This window comes from Acanthopagrus latus, chromosome 12, assembly GCF_904848185.1.
Source record: "Acanthopagrus latus isolate v.2019 chromosome 12, fAcaLat1.1, whole genome shotgun sequence".
Taxonomy (NCBI): domain Eukaryota; kingdom Metazoa; phylum Chordata; class Actinopteri; order Spariformes; family Sparidae; genus Acanthopagrus; species Acanthopagrus latus.
In genome coordinates, this window is record NC_051050.1 from 26,531,391 (window position 1) to 26,548,927 (window position 17,537).

The following is a 17,537-nucleotide window of genomic DNA, read 5'->3' on the forward strand; positions in this document are numbered from 1 at the left end:
ACGTCAGTCCTCATTCTATTAAACCCTCAGTGTGACCTCACAGGCAGCAGCCTCTGCACTGACCAATCAGCTGATTCATCCAAGTACAACCAGAGGAAGTGTAACCTGACAGGCGAGCCGAGGTAAAAAAAAACAACCAAACCGTGTATCTTGACGCCTGACGTCTTTACGTCACTCACACAAACGCAACATGGCGACGGCCTTGCGGAGGGTGTGCAGCGGAGTGACTTCGAGGTATTTAACTTAATTTATCTTTTTTTAACTACAGAAAATGTTCACGTGAACAGCTTGATATCAGCAGTCACGTGTCCACTTTGCGGCTGCATGGCTGTAACCTAATGACGTGACGCAATTGTCGTGTAAGTGACGTTTGGGGAGGAAACAGTTTTGACCCGTGATTTTACCAGACTCAGTTCAGAGTTTGTATTCAAATAACGTTTAATCGTGCCTAAAATACAAATAGTGTGTTGAAAGTGACGCCAGACACGTGATAAGTGTGTGAGTCTAAGTGACGAAAGGTTCGGCTCAGATAACATTGACCTGATGAGACACATTTACCTGTTCAGGTCATGTGAACAGGTGAGTTTAGTGAGGTGAGGGCACGCTTACTGATTTGTTACTTTACAGTGTCTGAGTACACTGGCACAGACTGACCCAGAGCTGTCACAAGTTGAACAGCTGCCATGAAAATAGCTCAGTCTGCTGACAGGTACTGGCTGTTAGCTTTGTGCTAACTGAGTTAGCGGCAGAACAACAGGCTCAGAGGCGGTGGACATTATCATAATTTATATAACCAACCAACAGGACTTTTATTAGCACGCATGTTAGCATTGAGACATGTCTACCATTCTTGTTACTAGTTCACTAATAGCTATAGCAACACATCAACAGAGTCCTGTGGAAGACTTCAGCAGCATGAAAACACAGCTGAGCTGCCCGAGAGACACACAGAGAGAGAGAGAGACACTGAGACACAGAGAGAGAGAGACACTGAGACACAGAGAGAGAGAGAGACACTGAGACACAGAGAGAGAGAGAGAGAGAGAGAGACACTGAGACACACAGAGAGAGAGAGAGAGAGAGAGACACTGAGACACACAGAGAGAGAGAGAGAGAGAGACACTGAGACACACAGAGAGAGAGAGACACTGAGACACACAGAGAGAGAGAGAGAGAGAGACACTGAGACACACAGAGAGACACTGAGACACACAGAGAGAGAGAGACAGAGAGAGAGAGAGACACTGAGACACAGAGAGAGAGAGAGAGAGAGAGAGAGAGAGAGAGAGACAGAGAGAGAGAGAGACAGAGAGAGAGAGAGAGAGAGAGAGAGAGAGACAGAGACACTGAGACACACAGAGAGACAGAGAGAGAGAGAGAGAGAGACAGAGACAGAGAGAGAGAGAGACAGACAGAGAGAGAGAGACAGAGAGAGAGAGAGAGACAGAGAGAGAGAGAGACAGAGAGAGAGAGAGAGAGAGAGAGACAGAGAGAATTTTTTTTGAATTTTCAAAACCTCTTTATTTACTTAACAATCTGTAAATACAAAGACGTTGCATTTTTCAAAATGGAAACAAAATAATAACACAGTAAAAGAAAAGAATAAATGAATAAACAACAACAAAAGCAAAACATGATTTAACTCAAAACGAGTCCAAATATCAACTCATTCTCTACAACAGAACATAAAACATTGTTAAGGCTCCATATGTTGAAGAACTCTTCCACATTATTTGTGGTTCTGTAAAAACTAAAATCCACATGTAATCTGGCCTTAACCATTCTAACAAGTAGGGTAACTGAACCAACATCCAGAGAGTTTTCTAATTTATTCCTTCGACTGAGGTAGATCACCATTTTAGCTTGGCCCAAAATAAAATTGATCAACTGACATTTCAGTCTCTTCTTCTGTAGGTAAGGATAACCTAAAATGAACCTTTCCATAGAAAAAGTATATGCGAGCATCGTGAATATTCGCTGCAGCAGCTGAAACAAGGAGTCCAGTCTGCCACAGTCCATGAAGCAGTGAAACACAGTTTCTTTCTGAGAGCAGAAAGGACTCTTCTCACTTACATTTGGGTTAACTAGAGAAATAAAAGCATTCACAGCTACAATCCTGTGGGGAATTCTCCACTGCAGACCTCCAACTCTTTTGGTTATCGTGGTTAATAAAGTGCTTTCCACAGAGGTCTTAAAGAGGTTTTTAAAATCAGGAACAAGTGTCAGTGCAGGGAAGGGATCATCATTGTTTGGCTGACGGTGTCTGTTACAGTGAGCTGTTAGTAAAGAGAGTTCAGTCTGTGTCAGCTCACATCTGCAGGTGTTGAGCAGGTGAGTTATGAACCTGACAGACCTGACTTCCACACAAGAGGCCAGAGCTGCCGTGTTCTTCAGACCTGGTCCACATAGTTGCACCACGTGTCCCAGCGTGACGAAAGAAGGTCCCGCTGTGTGCTCCACGTTGAAGCGAGTCCCATGAACCACTGGCTCTTTCAAAAGCCAAAACAAGGAAGTACAGTTGGCCAGATTCTGCTTGATGAACAATCCTCACACAGTAAACAGTCCATTATAAACCTCTGGAAGGTTGCACAGTTTGTGAGCACTCAGGTCCATCAGGAACAGAGGCTCAGTAGACCCAAACCTCCAGCCCGTCTTAGTATTGCTCGGGCTATGGGCCTCCAGATGAGGTGTGCTGGACCAGCGAGGAGCCTCTGGATGAAGCGAAGTCGGAAAGCAGCACCCCTGCTGGCCAGATGAACGAGCCCCTGTCCTCCGTCCTCCTTGGGCCTTGGGCAGAAACAGCACACTCTGTGGGACCCAGTGCAGACGGTCCCAGAAGAGGCTGATCAACAAAGCTTGTATCCTGGCCAGGAGACGCGCCGGGGGAGTCCACACATGCCAGTCGGTGCCACAGCATGGAGGATACCAAATTGTTTATTACTAAAAACTAACCCAGTTCTTGCACTTAAAAGAATCATCACCAAGATACACAGCAAGATATTTAAAACCTCCCTTGTTCCATCTTAACCCCCCAGGTAAAGTGAGCTGCCTGCTTAACTCATCACTGGTTGCTAAAGCTTCACTTTTTCCCCAGTTGACCTTAGCAGAGGATAATGTACCAAACACATCAGCAGTTTCTACAAGGACATCAATACTGTCTCGTTTTTTTTACAATGATAACAACATCATCAACATAAGCAGACAATTTAAAAGCTTGTTGACAACCAGGGAGATTTATACCTGAAAGGTGCCGTCTCAGTTTGTGTAGGAGAGGCTCTATTGCCATGGAGTAGAGCATGCCAGGTAGGGAACAGCCCTGTCTGACCCCTCTCCCAACCTTGAAAGGAGCTCTTAAACCACCATTAATCGTAGTACACTCTCAATGTCACTGTACAAGACCTGGATCTTGGCTATGAGACCAGAGTAGAACCCAAAAGCGTTCAGTTTCTGTCACAAGTACCAATGTTCAGCTCGGTCAAAAGCCTTTTCTTGATCTATAGAAATCAGACCAAGTTCACAGCCCAGTGAACTGGAGAGGTCCAAAATGTCCTGAATTAGAGAAACATTGTCAGATATCAGCCTGCTGGGTGCACAATAGGTCAGGTCAGCGTGAATGATGCTCTGTTACTTTTCTCAGCCTGGTGGCCAACACCTTGGACAAGATTTTATAGTCCGTGCAGAGCAGAGCTTCTGGCCGCCAGCTCTTTATTTGCTGTAGATGCTCTTTCATGGGGAGGAGGGTGAGGGCCGCTCTCCTGCAGCTCAGCGGTAAACGTCCTTTGTTAAAACTGTCTCTGAATAATTGGGGTTTAAATTTATAATGACCCAGGGTGACCAATAGTAACAGATCTGCCAACCAATCACTGATGATTGATTTTGCTTGTTTAAAAGTAGTGGTTTGATCCAATACTGAGTGAGAACATTCAAGCCAGGCCACCTGTTCTCTGACTAGGCGTGTTTTCGGTGCTATTCATATGCAAATTAGAGTAATTGGCACCTCTGGGAGCTCCACATACGTCATGGTTCAATATGTGGCACAGATGAACGTGACGTTCACAGGCTGTAAAGTGTCGTTAACTGCTGAACATTAGGGAGGTTAACGGGTGTTTACGGGGACGAAAATCCCACTTTTCATGCAGTGTCTGTTTGCTCTGCCACAGCGAGTGACTGCAGCTCCATGTTGGCATGCAATTGTTTGCTTTCCTGGGCGGGACTAGTGGGTTTGGTCAAATGGCTGTGATTGGTTTGATGGCTGTCAATCACTCTAACTTGACCAATGGGTTTTCACGTATGGGGGAGCTACTCAGCGTACTGAGGTGCGCTCCATTTCAGTATGCTGGCACACCGCGAGGGTGGGCAAACGGTTGGAATGCGTGGTTGCGCCCATGACTGCGCCACCTCTGGTCTCTCCTGGAACTCCTCCTTGGAGAGCTCCTTGTAGAAGGCGACTTCACAGCTCTCTATCTCCCCCGACTCCTGCAGCAGCTGCCCAGTGTCAGAGCAGCAGATGCATGAGTCTTTTTTTGTCCATTCTTCTGTTCAAGGCCAAAGAAAAAGTCAGAGGGAGCATCCATTTTAGCCACATACTGGAAATGGGAACGAACCAGAGCTCGTTGAGCAGAGAAACCCAGCAGGTCTGACAGAGCTGATTTTTTCCTTTTGAGAACTTTAATACGTTCTCCTTCTCCTGTGAAAGCTGCTAAATCCTGCAGTGCCACTATTTCTCTCTCCAGAGCTCTCATAGACCTGGTCATGTCCCTTATGACATTTAAAGTGCACTGTTGGCACAAATGTTTTATTTTACATGCTATTTTAAATGCCTCCCTATATCCCACCACTGCTGTAATGAAGTGTATAGAGATTTTGTCTCTGTAGCTCAGCGGGTAGAGCAGGTCGACTAGTGATCAGAAGGTCGCTGGTTCAAATCCCGGCTCTGGGTAGGGCTGAGCTGCATGTTGAAGTGTCCGAGATACTGAACCCCACATAGCTCATCAGTGAGGGCCCTGCGATGAGCTGGCGACTTGTCCAGGGAGCATCCTGCCCTCGCCCTGAGGCAAGGCTGGGATTGGCTCCAGCAGCAACACCCCGCAACCCCATGAAAAGGGATAAGTGGTTAATGGACAATGACATGACATTAATTTGATTAGACAGCTCTTGGAGTCTCTGTGCGGTTCTCGATGGTTCCTATCTAGAGTTGCGTTTGCAGTACAGTTAAAATCACCACCCACAAACAAGTAACCTTTCCCACTGCAGTTGTTGATGACAGTGTTTAAAATGTCTAAAAAAAAAAACACCCTTTATGGCTGAGGACGTCTTCTCCATCCCACCACGTTCTCCATGCAGGCTCACTCTCAGCTGTGCTGTGTGTTTGTTGCAGAAAAACTACATCTAGATTTCTAACTGTGAACAAACTGAAAAGTGCAGCTCTCTTTGCTTCCTCTCTGGCACCGTTAATGTTTAAAGAGCCCAGCTTGATGTCACACTTTATGAAGGAAAGGCTGCAACCAAACAAGGCAGAGAGGAACACACAGAAAAAGGAGGACAACAGTAAAAACTCATTCATGAGCAATTTGTGACCAAACTTTTACCACCAGTGTTTTGAGGCTTGATCAGTAAACGCCTGCATCCTGCATTTTTGTGAAAAATTTAACAGAGTCAAGGAACAGCTGTAGATCTGGGAAATATTCCTCCACTTTAAGTAGTCTCATGCCTTTTGTTTCTTGTAAAAACGAGCGGATTCTGCTGAAGGAGTAAATACTCTGCACCTCCAGCTGTGAGCTGTGAGCTGTGACATCACCTCCACTGTCCTGTGTGCTCACCAGACTGTGACTGAGAGGAGGAGCACGCAGCGGTTGTCTTTGATACCTGAGACACCTGCTCACTGTTTGGTTTACTTTCTGGACTTTTTCTTTTGATTGACATTTTAGAAACATCATCATCATTCATAACTTCTTCTTCATACAACACCGACTCTGCCACTCGGGTCGTGGTGTGACCAGTATTTACCTGCAGCTCTGCTACTGTATTCTCACCTTCCTGACTCATCGGACCCTCCATGACCTCGCCTTCCTGATCACTGTCAGCCCTGTTTTCCTCCTTGAGGATCCTGTGTGTTCCTCTCTGGCTCGGCCAGTACAGAGGCTCCGCTGCCGGCCGGCTTCCTCCGGCTCTCCCCTGACATGAACGAATCAAATGCCCTTCAGCTCAACAGCCAAAACACTTCACTTCACTTTTGTCTGAGGTCACATGCACAGTGTATTTGTAATCATCAATCCTAATCCTGAAAACCAAATTGAGCTCCTCGTCACTTTTTTTAAGGACCATGAAAACTTGTCTCCTGAAAGACACGACATGCTTCAGGTGAGGAGACTTGCAGTTGATGGGAATCATCTTCACGGGGGACAGCTGTTTTTCTAATAGCTCATTCTTCAGGAACGGGGGAACATTGGATAGAGATGTTCACTTTTTTGCAGGGTTAACTAGTGATGACACCGGGGTGAAAGTACCTTTTATAACTATCCTGCTCACCAGCAACTGATTAACTTTTTCTGTGCTGTCCAGAAAAGCCACCACCGCGCTGTTCATTCTGGACTCAGATTTAGCACTTCCATAACCCACCACCTCACCTACAGCCAGGCTGCACATTTCCCTAAATTTGAAATGATAACAAAAGGTCTTTTTCTAAACTATCCGATGAAGAAAAACGTCCTTTTCCTTCGAGAGGAAGAATCAAAGAGCGGCAAATTAGCAGCAGTATATGTTTCTGCCTGCCAGACACTGAGAGACAGCGAGGGACACACAGAGTATCAGCTGACACACACATTTATTGGTTGTTATTTTGTAGCCTTTTAATGACTTTAAATGATATTTTTAGTTGACACAAATTGAGTGATTTACTATAATTTTTTTTGACCGATTACCTATGAATGTATTGTAAATGCTGCTTTCCTTTATTGTAAATACTGTTTTCATTTATTGTCACTATTATTATTATTATTATTATTATTATTATTACTATTATTACTTCTAATGCTTGCTTTGGCAATATGTACAATGTTACATCATGCCAATAAAGCCATTTGAATTAAACTGAAAACTGAGAGACAGAGAGAGTTAGACTGAGAGGAGTTCATAGAAAACGATGCCACCACAGAGTCATAGAAAGAAGTCAGGACGTCTCCTGCAGTCGAAGGACCTGAGCGTCCTCAGCAGGCGGATTCTGCTCTGGCCTCTCTCATACATTACCTGTCAAAAGTTTGGACACACCTTCACATTTAATGGTTTTTCTTTTTCATGACTATTTACATTGTAGATTCTTCACACACAAAAAAGTGTGAAATAACTTTAAACATTTTATATTTTAGATTCCTCACAGAAGCCACCCTTTGCTTTGTTGACAGCTGCAAACCCTCGGCCTCTCTCACTGAGCTTCATGATGTAGTCACCTGAAATGGTTTTCACTTCACATCAGTTGTGTTGTGCAGAAGTCAGGTTGGTACACAGCTGACAGCCCTATGTGACAACTGTTAGAATTCATATTATGGTAAGAACCAATCAGCTAAGTCAAGAGAAATGACAGTCCATCATTACTTTAAAAATTGAAGGTCAGTCAGTCTGGAAAATTGCAAAAACTTAGAACGTGTCCCCAAGTGCAGTCACAAAAACCATCGAGCGCTACGACAAAACTGGCTGACATGAGGACCGCCCAGGAAAGGAAGACCAGGAGTCGCCTCTGCTGCTGAGGAGAAGTTCATCCGAGTCACCAGCCTCAGAAATCACAAGTGAACAGCACCTCAGATCAGAGCCCAGATGAATCCCACACAGAGTTCTAGTAGCAGACACATCTCTACATCAGCTGTTCAGAGGAGACTGTGTGAATCAGGCCTTTATGGTCAAATAGCTGCTAAAAAACCACTATAAGGAAAAGCTAAAAGACAAAAGGGCCAATAAGTGCTCAGCATCTCTGGGAACTCCTTCAAGACTGTTGGAACCCATGTATACACCAGGGGGAAACACGAGAAACATTTAAGTTTTTTAGGGGGCCCAGCCCGAGGGGCCGAGGGAACACGTATTCAAGCAGACATGTTTCCTTGGACCAGCAGTGCTAGGAACCCTATTGTAATTGTAAAGATTTTTATTTTTCTCCCGCTAAAAGTGGTGCTGCAGGCTAAACCATTTAAGGGGGAGACGGTGCAATTTGGAGGGTTGGTCCAGACACCTGCACGAACCTCAGACACAAAAAACTACATATATCCGCCTCCAGGGGGCGCTCTAACCTAGGCCAATGCATTTTTGCCTATAACTCCCACACTGTATGTCGCACATTCAAAAAACTTGTATCCCCAGATTCCCTGGCCACGCCCACTTCTGCCTTGAAAGTTTTTTCATAAAATTGCAAAAACTGGAAAACCTATTTTTTCGAACTCCTCCTTGGGACTTTGTCCAAACTGCATAAAACTTGGCACGTACACTCTTCAGCTGGACCTGATCTAAATTTATCAAAAGAATTTTGCTCGGTCAAAAAATTACGCAAATTATTAACGAACAAATTTCTGTAGCTAGCTATAAAAATGTAAATTGATATCTCGGTCAAACTAAATGCTATTAACACCAAATTTGAGATCCTTGGTTGCCATGACACTGGGAAGGGATGAGCCGAATGTGGCAAATTTTGGCCACTAGGGGACGCTAAAAATATGGGAAGTTTATATCTCTTGAACGGCTACACCGATTTTTACCAAATTTGGTCGGTATGATGTAGGGCCAATCCTGAGGTGATACCTTGAAAGTAGTCATGACTAGTCAATGTGTCAATGACATAGGCCCCGCCCACTTCTGCTGCACTTTTCCTTTGTTAAGTCACCACACACTAATCAACATAAATGCATTTTTCCTTGTCACTCTCATTTTTTGTTGCAGTAATTGGCTCTGCGGTGCGCAGGGTCCGAGTCGCGTGGGAGGGCTTGGCCCCCATTCATAACTGCTTGCAGTTCTAGTTTCTTCATGTTCTTCATGTTAGCTTAAACGTTTTATCACATGTTCTCCACATGTTTTTCCTCTTGGTCTCACACATGTCATGTTCCTCCTGTCTGTGTGGTTAACCCTAACCCTAAACTTGTTTTGTAATTCAAATATTCAAAAAACGTTTCTTATTTTTTAGAGTTTCTCTTCTGAACTGCAGCCGACAGACGCTGCAGCGCAGCTTCAACACTGGTGAGTCTGTCTGCTCCTCCTGCTCGTCCTCAACAGTAGAACCTGCAAGATTCTATGTCAGATCTTTTGGACCAATCGGCTCTCTCTCTTCAGGTCGTGGCTTCCTGCCCCGGCCTCGGCCCCTCCCTCTCCTGTTAGTGACAGGTGGTGGTTACCTGGGTTACCATCACTTCAGGACAAGGGACCAACAGGACGATGGAGCCCCGCCTCCTTTGGCCACACCCACACAAGTAGGAGAAGACTGATTCTTTTTCCTTCTGGTTCTTCTGGTTCTGGTTCTTCTGCTGAATTCACGTGCTTTCAGGCAAATCGATCATATCATATTTTTTTAGCTTCACAAAGTTAGCAGCTAGCCACATAGCTTGCTAAGCTAATATAGGCATTAAGCAGATACTTCTGTCCAAAGCAACTTACAAAAAGTAAATTTGTCACAAGACAGAAACCGGAACATGTCACCCTCAATAGAGTAAAAAGAAAAATGGAAACAATTGTAAAGCCCTCATCTGAGCTTCATGGCTGCTATTTATCGAGGGTACTTTAAGTCAGTGGTTCGCAATTATTTTTTGTCATGCCCACCTAGAGGACAGAAATGTTTTCACGCCCCCCTGAATTGAAATACTATTGAGAACCTGATGATATTTATTCATTTATCTGTTTAAACCACTATGTGAGTTGCAGCATTCTGCATACAATCACCTGATTATCAAAATGGTTTCATGCTGACCTGCCAGAGTTTTTAGGCAAAAAACACAAACAGGTCTTTCCTCATTTCAGACTGTGTTCACGGTAAACCCAAGACCTATGTAAGCATCGTCATATTTCCAGCTCCATAGTACCGAGGGATTAGCAGAAGAGCTTGTGTTTGTCTCTTTGTTGAGATTTGTGTGCTGGTGTCAACACAGAGTGATTCATTTTGAAGATAACCAGATGTTATATTGTTATTTCGGTGCTTGACTTCCTGTCTGCTCGGTGCTAAATTCAGCTGAATTGCTGTGTCTTGCTCCGGCATCCGCCAGATATATAGAAGTCCTGCGTAGCTGTCCCTCCCCCCCATATATATACTTTTTATTACAGCATAACACTGGTCCAGAAGCTCAGTGCTGACCCTGAACACATCCTGCGTGACTACAGTGCTGTGATGACCTACACTCAGTGCTGACCCTGAACACATGCTAACATGCTAACATAAGCCTTGGTCGCTCTATTTGTCCTCACTGGGTGAAAGGTGACAGTGATGTCACAGTGTCAATGTCACTCTGCTCCCTGCAGTGACACATCACTCACTGAGGCCCCGCCCCTCTTCCCACTTCCCCACTGCCTCCTGATTGGTTCATTCATTTGGGAAATGGTCTGATTTGTTAATGATTAACCGGGCAGGACAGAGGGAGGATCTGATTGGACAGAAGTTAAAGGGGTTTCCCCTTTTTTAAATTATCCAATTGTTTAATTAATTAATTAATTAATTAATTAATTTTTTAAAATGATAATAGAAATATAATTTTGCATATTTGTAGAATGAAAACAACATTTTAATAACATGATAAAAGTAATATTCTTTTATAGTATATTCTCTCTGTCAGAATTTGATTATTATTTAAGTAAGATATCATCAAAATATTATTGAACTTATAACTTAGCTTTTGTTTTAATTATTTGGATGATTTAATTATTTACTTTTAAGTTAATAAACTGTGACAACATATTAAATAGAAAAAATAAGTTCAAAGTTTAGAAAAGAAACACTGCAGATTATGAAATATAATTAGAAATAAACAAATAATTAGGACAATTCAACTGTCATATGTAGTTTGTCTTCATTATTGAAAATGAGGCTTTAAACATGAAAATTAAAATCAGATTTGAGGCGAATGTCATAAAACATAAACAGACAATATAAAAAACAATGAAACAATAACAATGTTAAAAGAATAAAAGCAATAAAACGCAAAAAAATACAATACATGAAAGTTACAACAGAAAAAATACAGAACAAAAAAAGATTCATGAATGGAAAATTATAAATCAATAAAATATATATTTGACATGAACAACTGACAGTTTGAGCACTGAGAGGGAGGGGCGAGAGAGGCAGGGGGAGGGGTGAGAGAGGCGGGGGGGAGGGGGGATAGAGGCAGGGGGAGGGGCGAGAGAGGCAGGGGGAGGGGTGAGAGAGGCAGGGGGAGGGGTGAGAGGGGCAGGGGGAGGGGTGAGAGGGGCAGGGGGAGGGATGAGAGAGGCGGGGGGAGGGGTGAGAGAGGCAGGGGAGGGGCAAGAGAGGCAGGGGGAGGGCGGTGCTCCTCAGTATTAACCTCCCTCTCTCTCTCTCTGTCCGTCACTACTTCTTCTGTCCTGTCAGTGAACACTCTCACCTGTCTGTCTCTCACCTGTGTGATAAACGTCAGTATGGGTCGTCGGCAGTCTTCATCAGGGAACACTGACCGCTGCTCATGGTGAGGTTCTTCTGCCGCCGCCGCGAGCGTCGGGAGCGAGACCTGTTGCGGCAGGTGAGGCGGCGGGGTCAAACGACCGACAGAGAGAAAGAGAACGAGGGAGGAGGAGGAGGAGGAGGAGGAGGAGGAAGAGGGGTGAGGACAAGAACGACAGCAAGATTCAGGTGGGAGAGGAAAAAAGAGAAATGAAACATGACGTGACTTTAAGAAACAGACTGAAGTTGAACAGGAAGCAGATTAGACTTAATCTTCCTCTTAAACTGTTTTTAAACTAAATCCAAGTTCAGGGTGACGATCAGCTGAGTGTGACCGTCCACTTAGAAGAATAGAACCAATTTTTATTATCATTGTTTCAGGAAAAAATAATGAAATACAAATAGCAGCTCAAATAAATACAAGTGTGTACAAGTGTGAAAAATACATACAACAGTAAACTATATACAACAATAGTATGAAATATACAATAAGATAAATAGACAGATGCAAGATTCAAGTGAGTATGTAAATGAGGTGTGTGTGTGGGGGTCGGTCTGTTTTTAGATCTGTTTCTGATCAAAGGATGTTAACTTTAAATCAGCTGTCTGAATGAGAGAGCAGCGGGGGCGAGAGACATAGGACGAGAGGGGGAGAGAGAGATTCTAACACAATGTAACTGATTATATGATTATGAGTTAGCAGAATATCTCTCTACTGTCAGAGACAGAAAAGAGGGACAAGTCCTGACCCGGTTCAGGCTTAAATCAAATAAATCATAAAGCAATGTCAGGAATAAGGTATGATATGAGGGAAAAAAATAACCCAGCCAGACAGTTTCTGTCACCGGCAAAAAACTTTAACTCATCGAGTGTTTGTGATGAAAATAAATCATGGTGACCATCAGTCCTCTGGACCGAGACTTAGTGAACTTTTCCCCGAAAAACAGCCTCCGCTACTGGGAGTGAGTCAGACAGCATCCGGTTTACTGATGGAAATTATGTAATTATATAATTTTGAGTGAAAAATGTAACTTTGTCACTTTCCAGGATGTTAAGTGTGTCAGGATCTCAATCACAACACAATATAACAGCATCCATATGATTATAGATTGTCAGCAGGTTTAGATTGACAGGAGGACACCTGGGAAACACCTTGAAAACACACAGACGTCATCATCATGACGTCACTGTCACGCCTCTTTAGGAGCTGCTGCGCAGCTTTCTGTGTGAATTACACAGCAGTTCATCTTTAAGGCGGAGCTGCTTCATTCTGTGTGAATCATCATCGGTTGAGAATTGGTGAACCAACATTCTGGAGATAATGTGGCGACACTGTTTAAAAAGGGCTAGAGATGCATTTTCTCTTACAATGTGAAACATTCAACAACACAAAGAACGTTTATTTTAACAAATCAACTCTGTAATCTCAGATTTCAAAGAGCTGGAGCCTAACCCTCCTGGCAGAAGGAGACGGGGCATATCTGCTGCCCAGTATATATCAACATGCCACAACCTGAGACACACACACACACACACACACACACACACACACACACACACACACACACAGGACATACTGTATATATGATTAATGTAAATGATGTAAATCAGTCTTGGTGTTGTGTTGGTGTTTGAGTTGAGTTATTGTGTATTGAGCAGCAGGGGCGAGAGACATAGGAACATGTCAGAGGAGATTAGTGTGTGTTTGTGTGTGGCAGGGTTTCTGTGGCAACACTTAGCTTAGCAGGTCAGTTATTTTAGCTTTAGCTTGCTTAGCCTGTGTTAGCCTCTCTCCAGTTGATCCTGTGCTGACCTGCTGACCCGCTGACCCGGTTAGACTGACACAGACACATTCTGCTTTAAGTCTTTCCAAAATTAAACCAAAAATACAAAGGAACTTAAGCGATCGGTTCAGGTGATTTTAGGAAGTTGTGTGGGTCAAATGTTCTTTGTAGCATCTTAACTTCTGACTGGTTCTGATTGATAACAGCTGCTGACTCAGACACAAACTACAGCGAGCTCAGCATTGATCTGAATGAGTGAGGACACTTTCACAGATCTACAGGTCCAAAGATCAAATGTACAACAATGTTTGTATAAAGGTCTTTACACGGTTGTGTCACTGCGACCATCAGAGGGAGAACACAAACTATCACCTGCTTCTGACAGAAAACTGAGTCAACCAGAACCAAGAAGCAAGTCTGCAGGTAGTTTTATGGATCCAGCAGATCTGGTCTCATTTTCCGGAGACTTTTAATCAATTCTAATCAGTTGTATTTTCACAGCCCAAAGTCACATCACTCTCAGTCCTCAGACCTTCTGTGCACAGGTCAGACAATGTGAATTCTACTGTAGGTGACTCAGTGAGACTGAGACCGACCCCCTGAAGAAGCTAGCAGTCAAAGTCAAGGACTAATTAAGATTTTAGTCAGGGAAATGAGTTTTGAGTTTAGATTTAAAGGTGTCAGTAGAGCCAGATTGCCTGATGTCAGCTGGGAGGTTACTCCAGAGGAAGACTTGTTCTTTGCCCTGGGAACAATCAGGAGCCCTGAATCTGAGAGCATAATGCACAGGATGAAATATCTGGTGTAATGAGATCTGACATGTACGACGAGGCCGTGTACAGTTTTGTATGTCATCAGCACCTTAAGTACCTTCACTTAGATACCTGTTCCGGAACGATACTTTTTCAGTACCAATCTCATAATATCAATTCGAACAAAAAGAAAATGACATAACACATTACAGTACAAATTTTGAGTTTTACTTTTCAGTTTTGGTATTTTTCCATTCCAAGCAATTTTCTTACAGAAAAAATAAACAACAAATAATTTCCAGTGCAAAAGAACACTTGCAAACAAGTGACAAGGAAACATCTAATGCTAACTGCTACATACTGAGGACCTTTTCACTTAGCAGCTTTTCTTCAGAAAAATCAACATGTCTGCTTTCTCAGGACACAGACAAGCCCACTAATGGCTGATGGTGTCGACTGTGAGGAGAAGTTAAACAGAACAGTGAACGTTAGGTGAGCTGTTTAACCTGCTGACCCAACTGATGATCACATCTTTACAAGCTAAACTTTATCTGTTACTGTCCACCTCTAGTTAGCTTTTGATTTAGCCAGTTACATAGCCATAAAATAAAGCTACACACTAATATCTTCAGTTAGGAGTCCAGTGCTGGAGATTTTGAATCAGGTCGCTTGGGCTCTGTATCTGTGTCCAGAGGTGGACTTAAATGCTGAGAGGAGGATGGCAATTTTTGGTGGTTTGTGAGTAAGTGTAGCCACGGCGTGTATTGTTTCTTAGCTAAGGCTAAGGCTCTTAGGCTAAGTACACTATCACACCAAGCAAGATAGAAAACTTCCAATTTAGATTTTCTTTTTTTTATTGATAGTACAGCTGAAGAGGGTGACAGGAAACAGGGCGAGAGAGAGGGGAGTGACATGCAGCAAAGGGACCCAGGCTGGGAGTCAAACCCCAGTCCGCTGCAGAGCTTCAGAGCCTCAGCACATGGGGCCCCTGTTCCATTTTGCTGCAGGCCTGCTTGAGATCTCGGGTTTCACTGGTAAACCATGGAGTAGATTTCTTTGGTGAACTTGTCCTGGTACCTCGGTGCCACAGAATCAAGGAGAGAAACAAGTACTGATTCATTTCAAGGCTCGGTCACTGTCACGATCAGAGCCCAGGTAGTATTTCACTGACTGTCACTGTGGTTGCCGGGCTGATGTGATGAGGAGTAAAAACATTTGTGTCACCATTACCAGGACAGGCAGAAGATGCTTCAAATGCAATAAGAAGGTGGTCTGATAAGGCAAAAGAGACAGAAGTGACTTTCAGGGCAGACACATCTAGTCCATGGGAAAAGATCAAGTCCAGATTGTTTCCACTGGAATGCGCAGGTTCATGAACCAGATGAACGGAACCAGAAATATCAAGAAGTACCGAAAAGCTTTCCTTACAGGGTCAGAAGACTTAGTTCAGTGGATACTGAAATCCCCAATAATTAGGATCTTATCTGAGTGAGTCACAAGATCTCCAGGAAGTTCACTAAATTTTTCTCAGAATTGGGAGTAGGAGGTGTGTAGATGAGTACCGGGCCTGTTTCCTTGGATCAGTAACAGTACATCTGGGTTTGGATCAGTAACAGTCTGGTGGACTCTGCAGGGATGAAAAGATGCAGTGTTGATTAACTTTGCTAATAAATTAATTGATGTGTTGTGTAAATCAATACCGAACTAAACTTCAGGAATTTTTTTGTTCCATTCATTAATCACAGTAACATGAGAGCTGAAGGAATCAACTCTAGATTGACATGATGACACGTTTAACAAACTACTCTGTTAGCACGTTAGTGTCACTGTTAGCATTTCTACTAGCTCCACTGTAGCTTAGCTTTGTTAGCAACTTTGTGCTGCGTTAGCATCTGCCCCTCTTCCTCCTCCCTTCCTCCACACACACAAGCCCCGCCCCCTCCACACTTCTCTCTTCACTTAACGACAGCCAATTAGGTTACAAAACCTTGAGAACGACTTTCGCCTTAAAATGTACTTGTTTTTCTTTTGTTATCTTTATTTCTGTTTTTATTCTTTTGTTGTTTCTAGTCAGTCTTCCTGTCAGTGCTATTTTTGTTTCTTTCATTTGTCTTTTCTTTTGCTTTTCATTTCTGTGTCCTGCAGTTTTCTTCATTCATCCTCCTCATCGTCCTCTCACCTCATTAATTCTCATAACATCTCATTATCATAATCAGGCTACAGGTGCCTCGTTCAGCTGTACATCGCAATCTGAGCGCACTCAGTGGCAGTGTTTCTCGCACGACACCTTGGCGCCGGCGACCTTTGGCCTTCCTCTGCTATGTCCTGTCTGTCAGCACACTGCGGCCGCTTGCCAAACGGGTAAGAGTGGCTGCCGGCTGATTGGACAAAGGGGAAGGATCCTGTGTAGACATCCCCATTTTGTCCTCTCCACTTTTGTTTCATTTTGTTTGTCTTGCTCCTCCTCCATCCTCCTTTCCTCTGTTACGTCTTCACCTCCTCTGTGAAGCCTTGTCATCAATACTGATAATCGATTGGGTGTTTCTGTGATATCAGAGCGTCTCACAGCTTTTCAGCCTGTTTTAGTAGCTTGTTTGGGTATTTAGGCACATTTCCTGTCTGGTTCGGGGGTTTTCACACCTATAGTTTGTTTGCCCTGGTCCTGATCAAGGATCAGCTTGTCACAATGTTGCATGTTGCCTCGAGTTTGGTTTCTGTTCACACGGCAGCATTTAGAAGCGGACCAAAATGTGAGATGTGCAAGGATACACAGCAATTCAGCTGAACTTAGCACTGAGCAGACAGGAAGCCAAGCACCAAAACAGCAATAATAATGAATAATAATAATGTATTTATTTTATATAGTGCTTATCAGGTCAAAGACGCTTTACAGGTTAAAACAGAAGTATAAATACGGGTTATATGATATCCGGTTACTTTTCAAAATAAAACACTCTGTGTTGACACCAGCACACAAATCTCAAAAAGAGACAAACACAAGCTCTTCTGCTAATCCTTCGGTCAGGAACACTTCCTGTTGTTGTTTTTATGACACATATCACTGCGGTCACGAGTGATCATGTGATTATCGCAGGAACTCCTCAGCCTCGCGTGCGTCAGCTGTCTATCGTACTGCGCTGTGGTAAATGCAACCGGTGGAGGTTGCCAGACGGTGGAGCAAAAACCGGGTCGGATTTATGGGTTGGATTGGTTAAGCACTGATGCATGATGGATCATGTTATCACCACAAACGAACTGTACCAGAGTTTGTTTGGAACCGGCCTGAGACCACCTCTTCAGCGAGGTCTCGGTCCGGTTGTTTTGGTCCGCACCCGAGTGCGATTGATGAGTTCACACCTCCCC

At 43.7% G+C, this 17,537-nt stretch overlaps 1 protein-coding gene across 5 annotated transcripts in view; it reads left to right on the forward strand.

Moving 5' to 3' along the window:
* Positions 1 to 62: 62 nt before the first annotated feature.
* Positions 63 to 17,537, forward strand: part of pisd (phosphatidylserine decarboxylase) — a 24,770-nt gene continuing 7,295 nt past the window's right edge. The window contains exons 1-4 of one of the 5 annotated variants that reach the window (XM_037118292.1): positions 63 to 234; positions 6,319 to 6,360; positions 9,161 to 9,213; positions 9,307 to 9,443. In XM_037118292.1, the coding sequence (XP_036974187.1) occupies positions 191 to 234; positions 6,319 to 6,360; positions 9,161 to 9,213; positions 9,307 to 9,443 (276 nt within the window). In that variant the 5' untranslated portion in view covers positions 63 to 190. Of the gene's footprint in view, positions 235 to 6,318; positions 6,361 to 9,160; positions 9,214 to 9,306; positions 9,444 to 11,569; positions 11,828 to 16,390; positions 16,536 to 17,537 lie in introns of those variants that run through there. The other 4 variants (XM_037118293.1, XM_037118294.1, XM_037118290.1 and 1 more) reach the window with 4 other exon arrangements.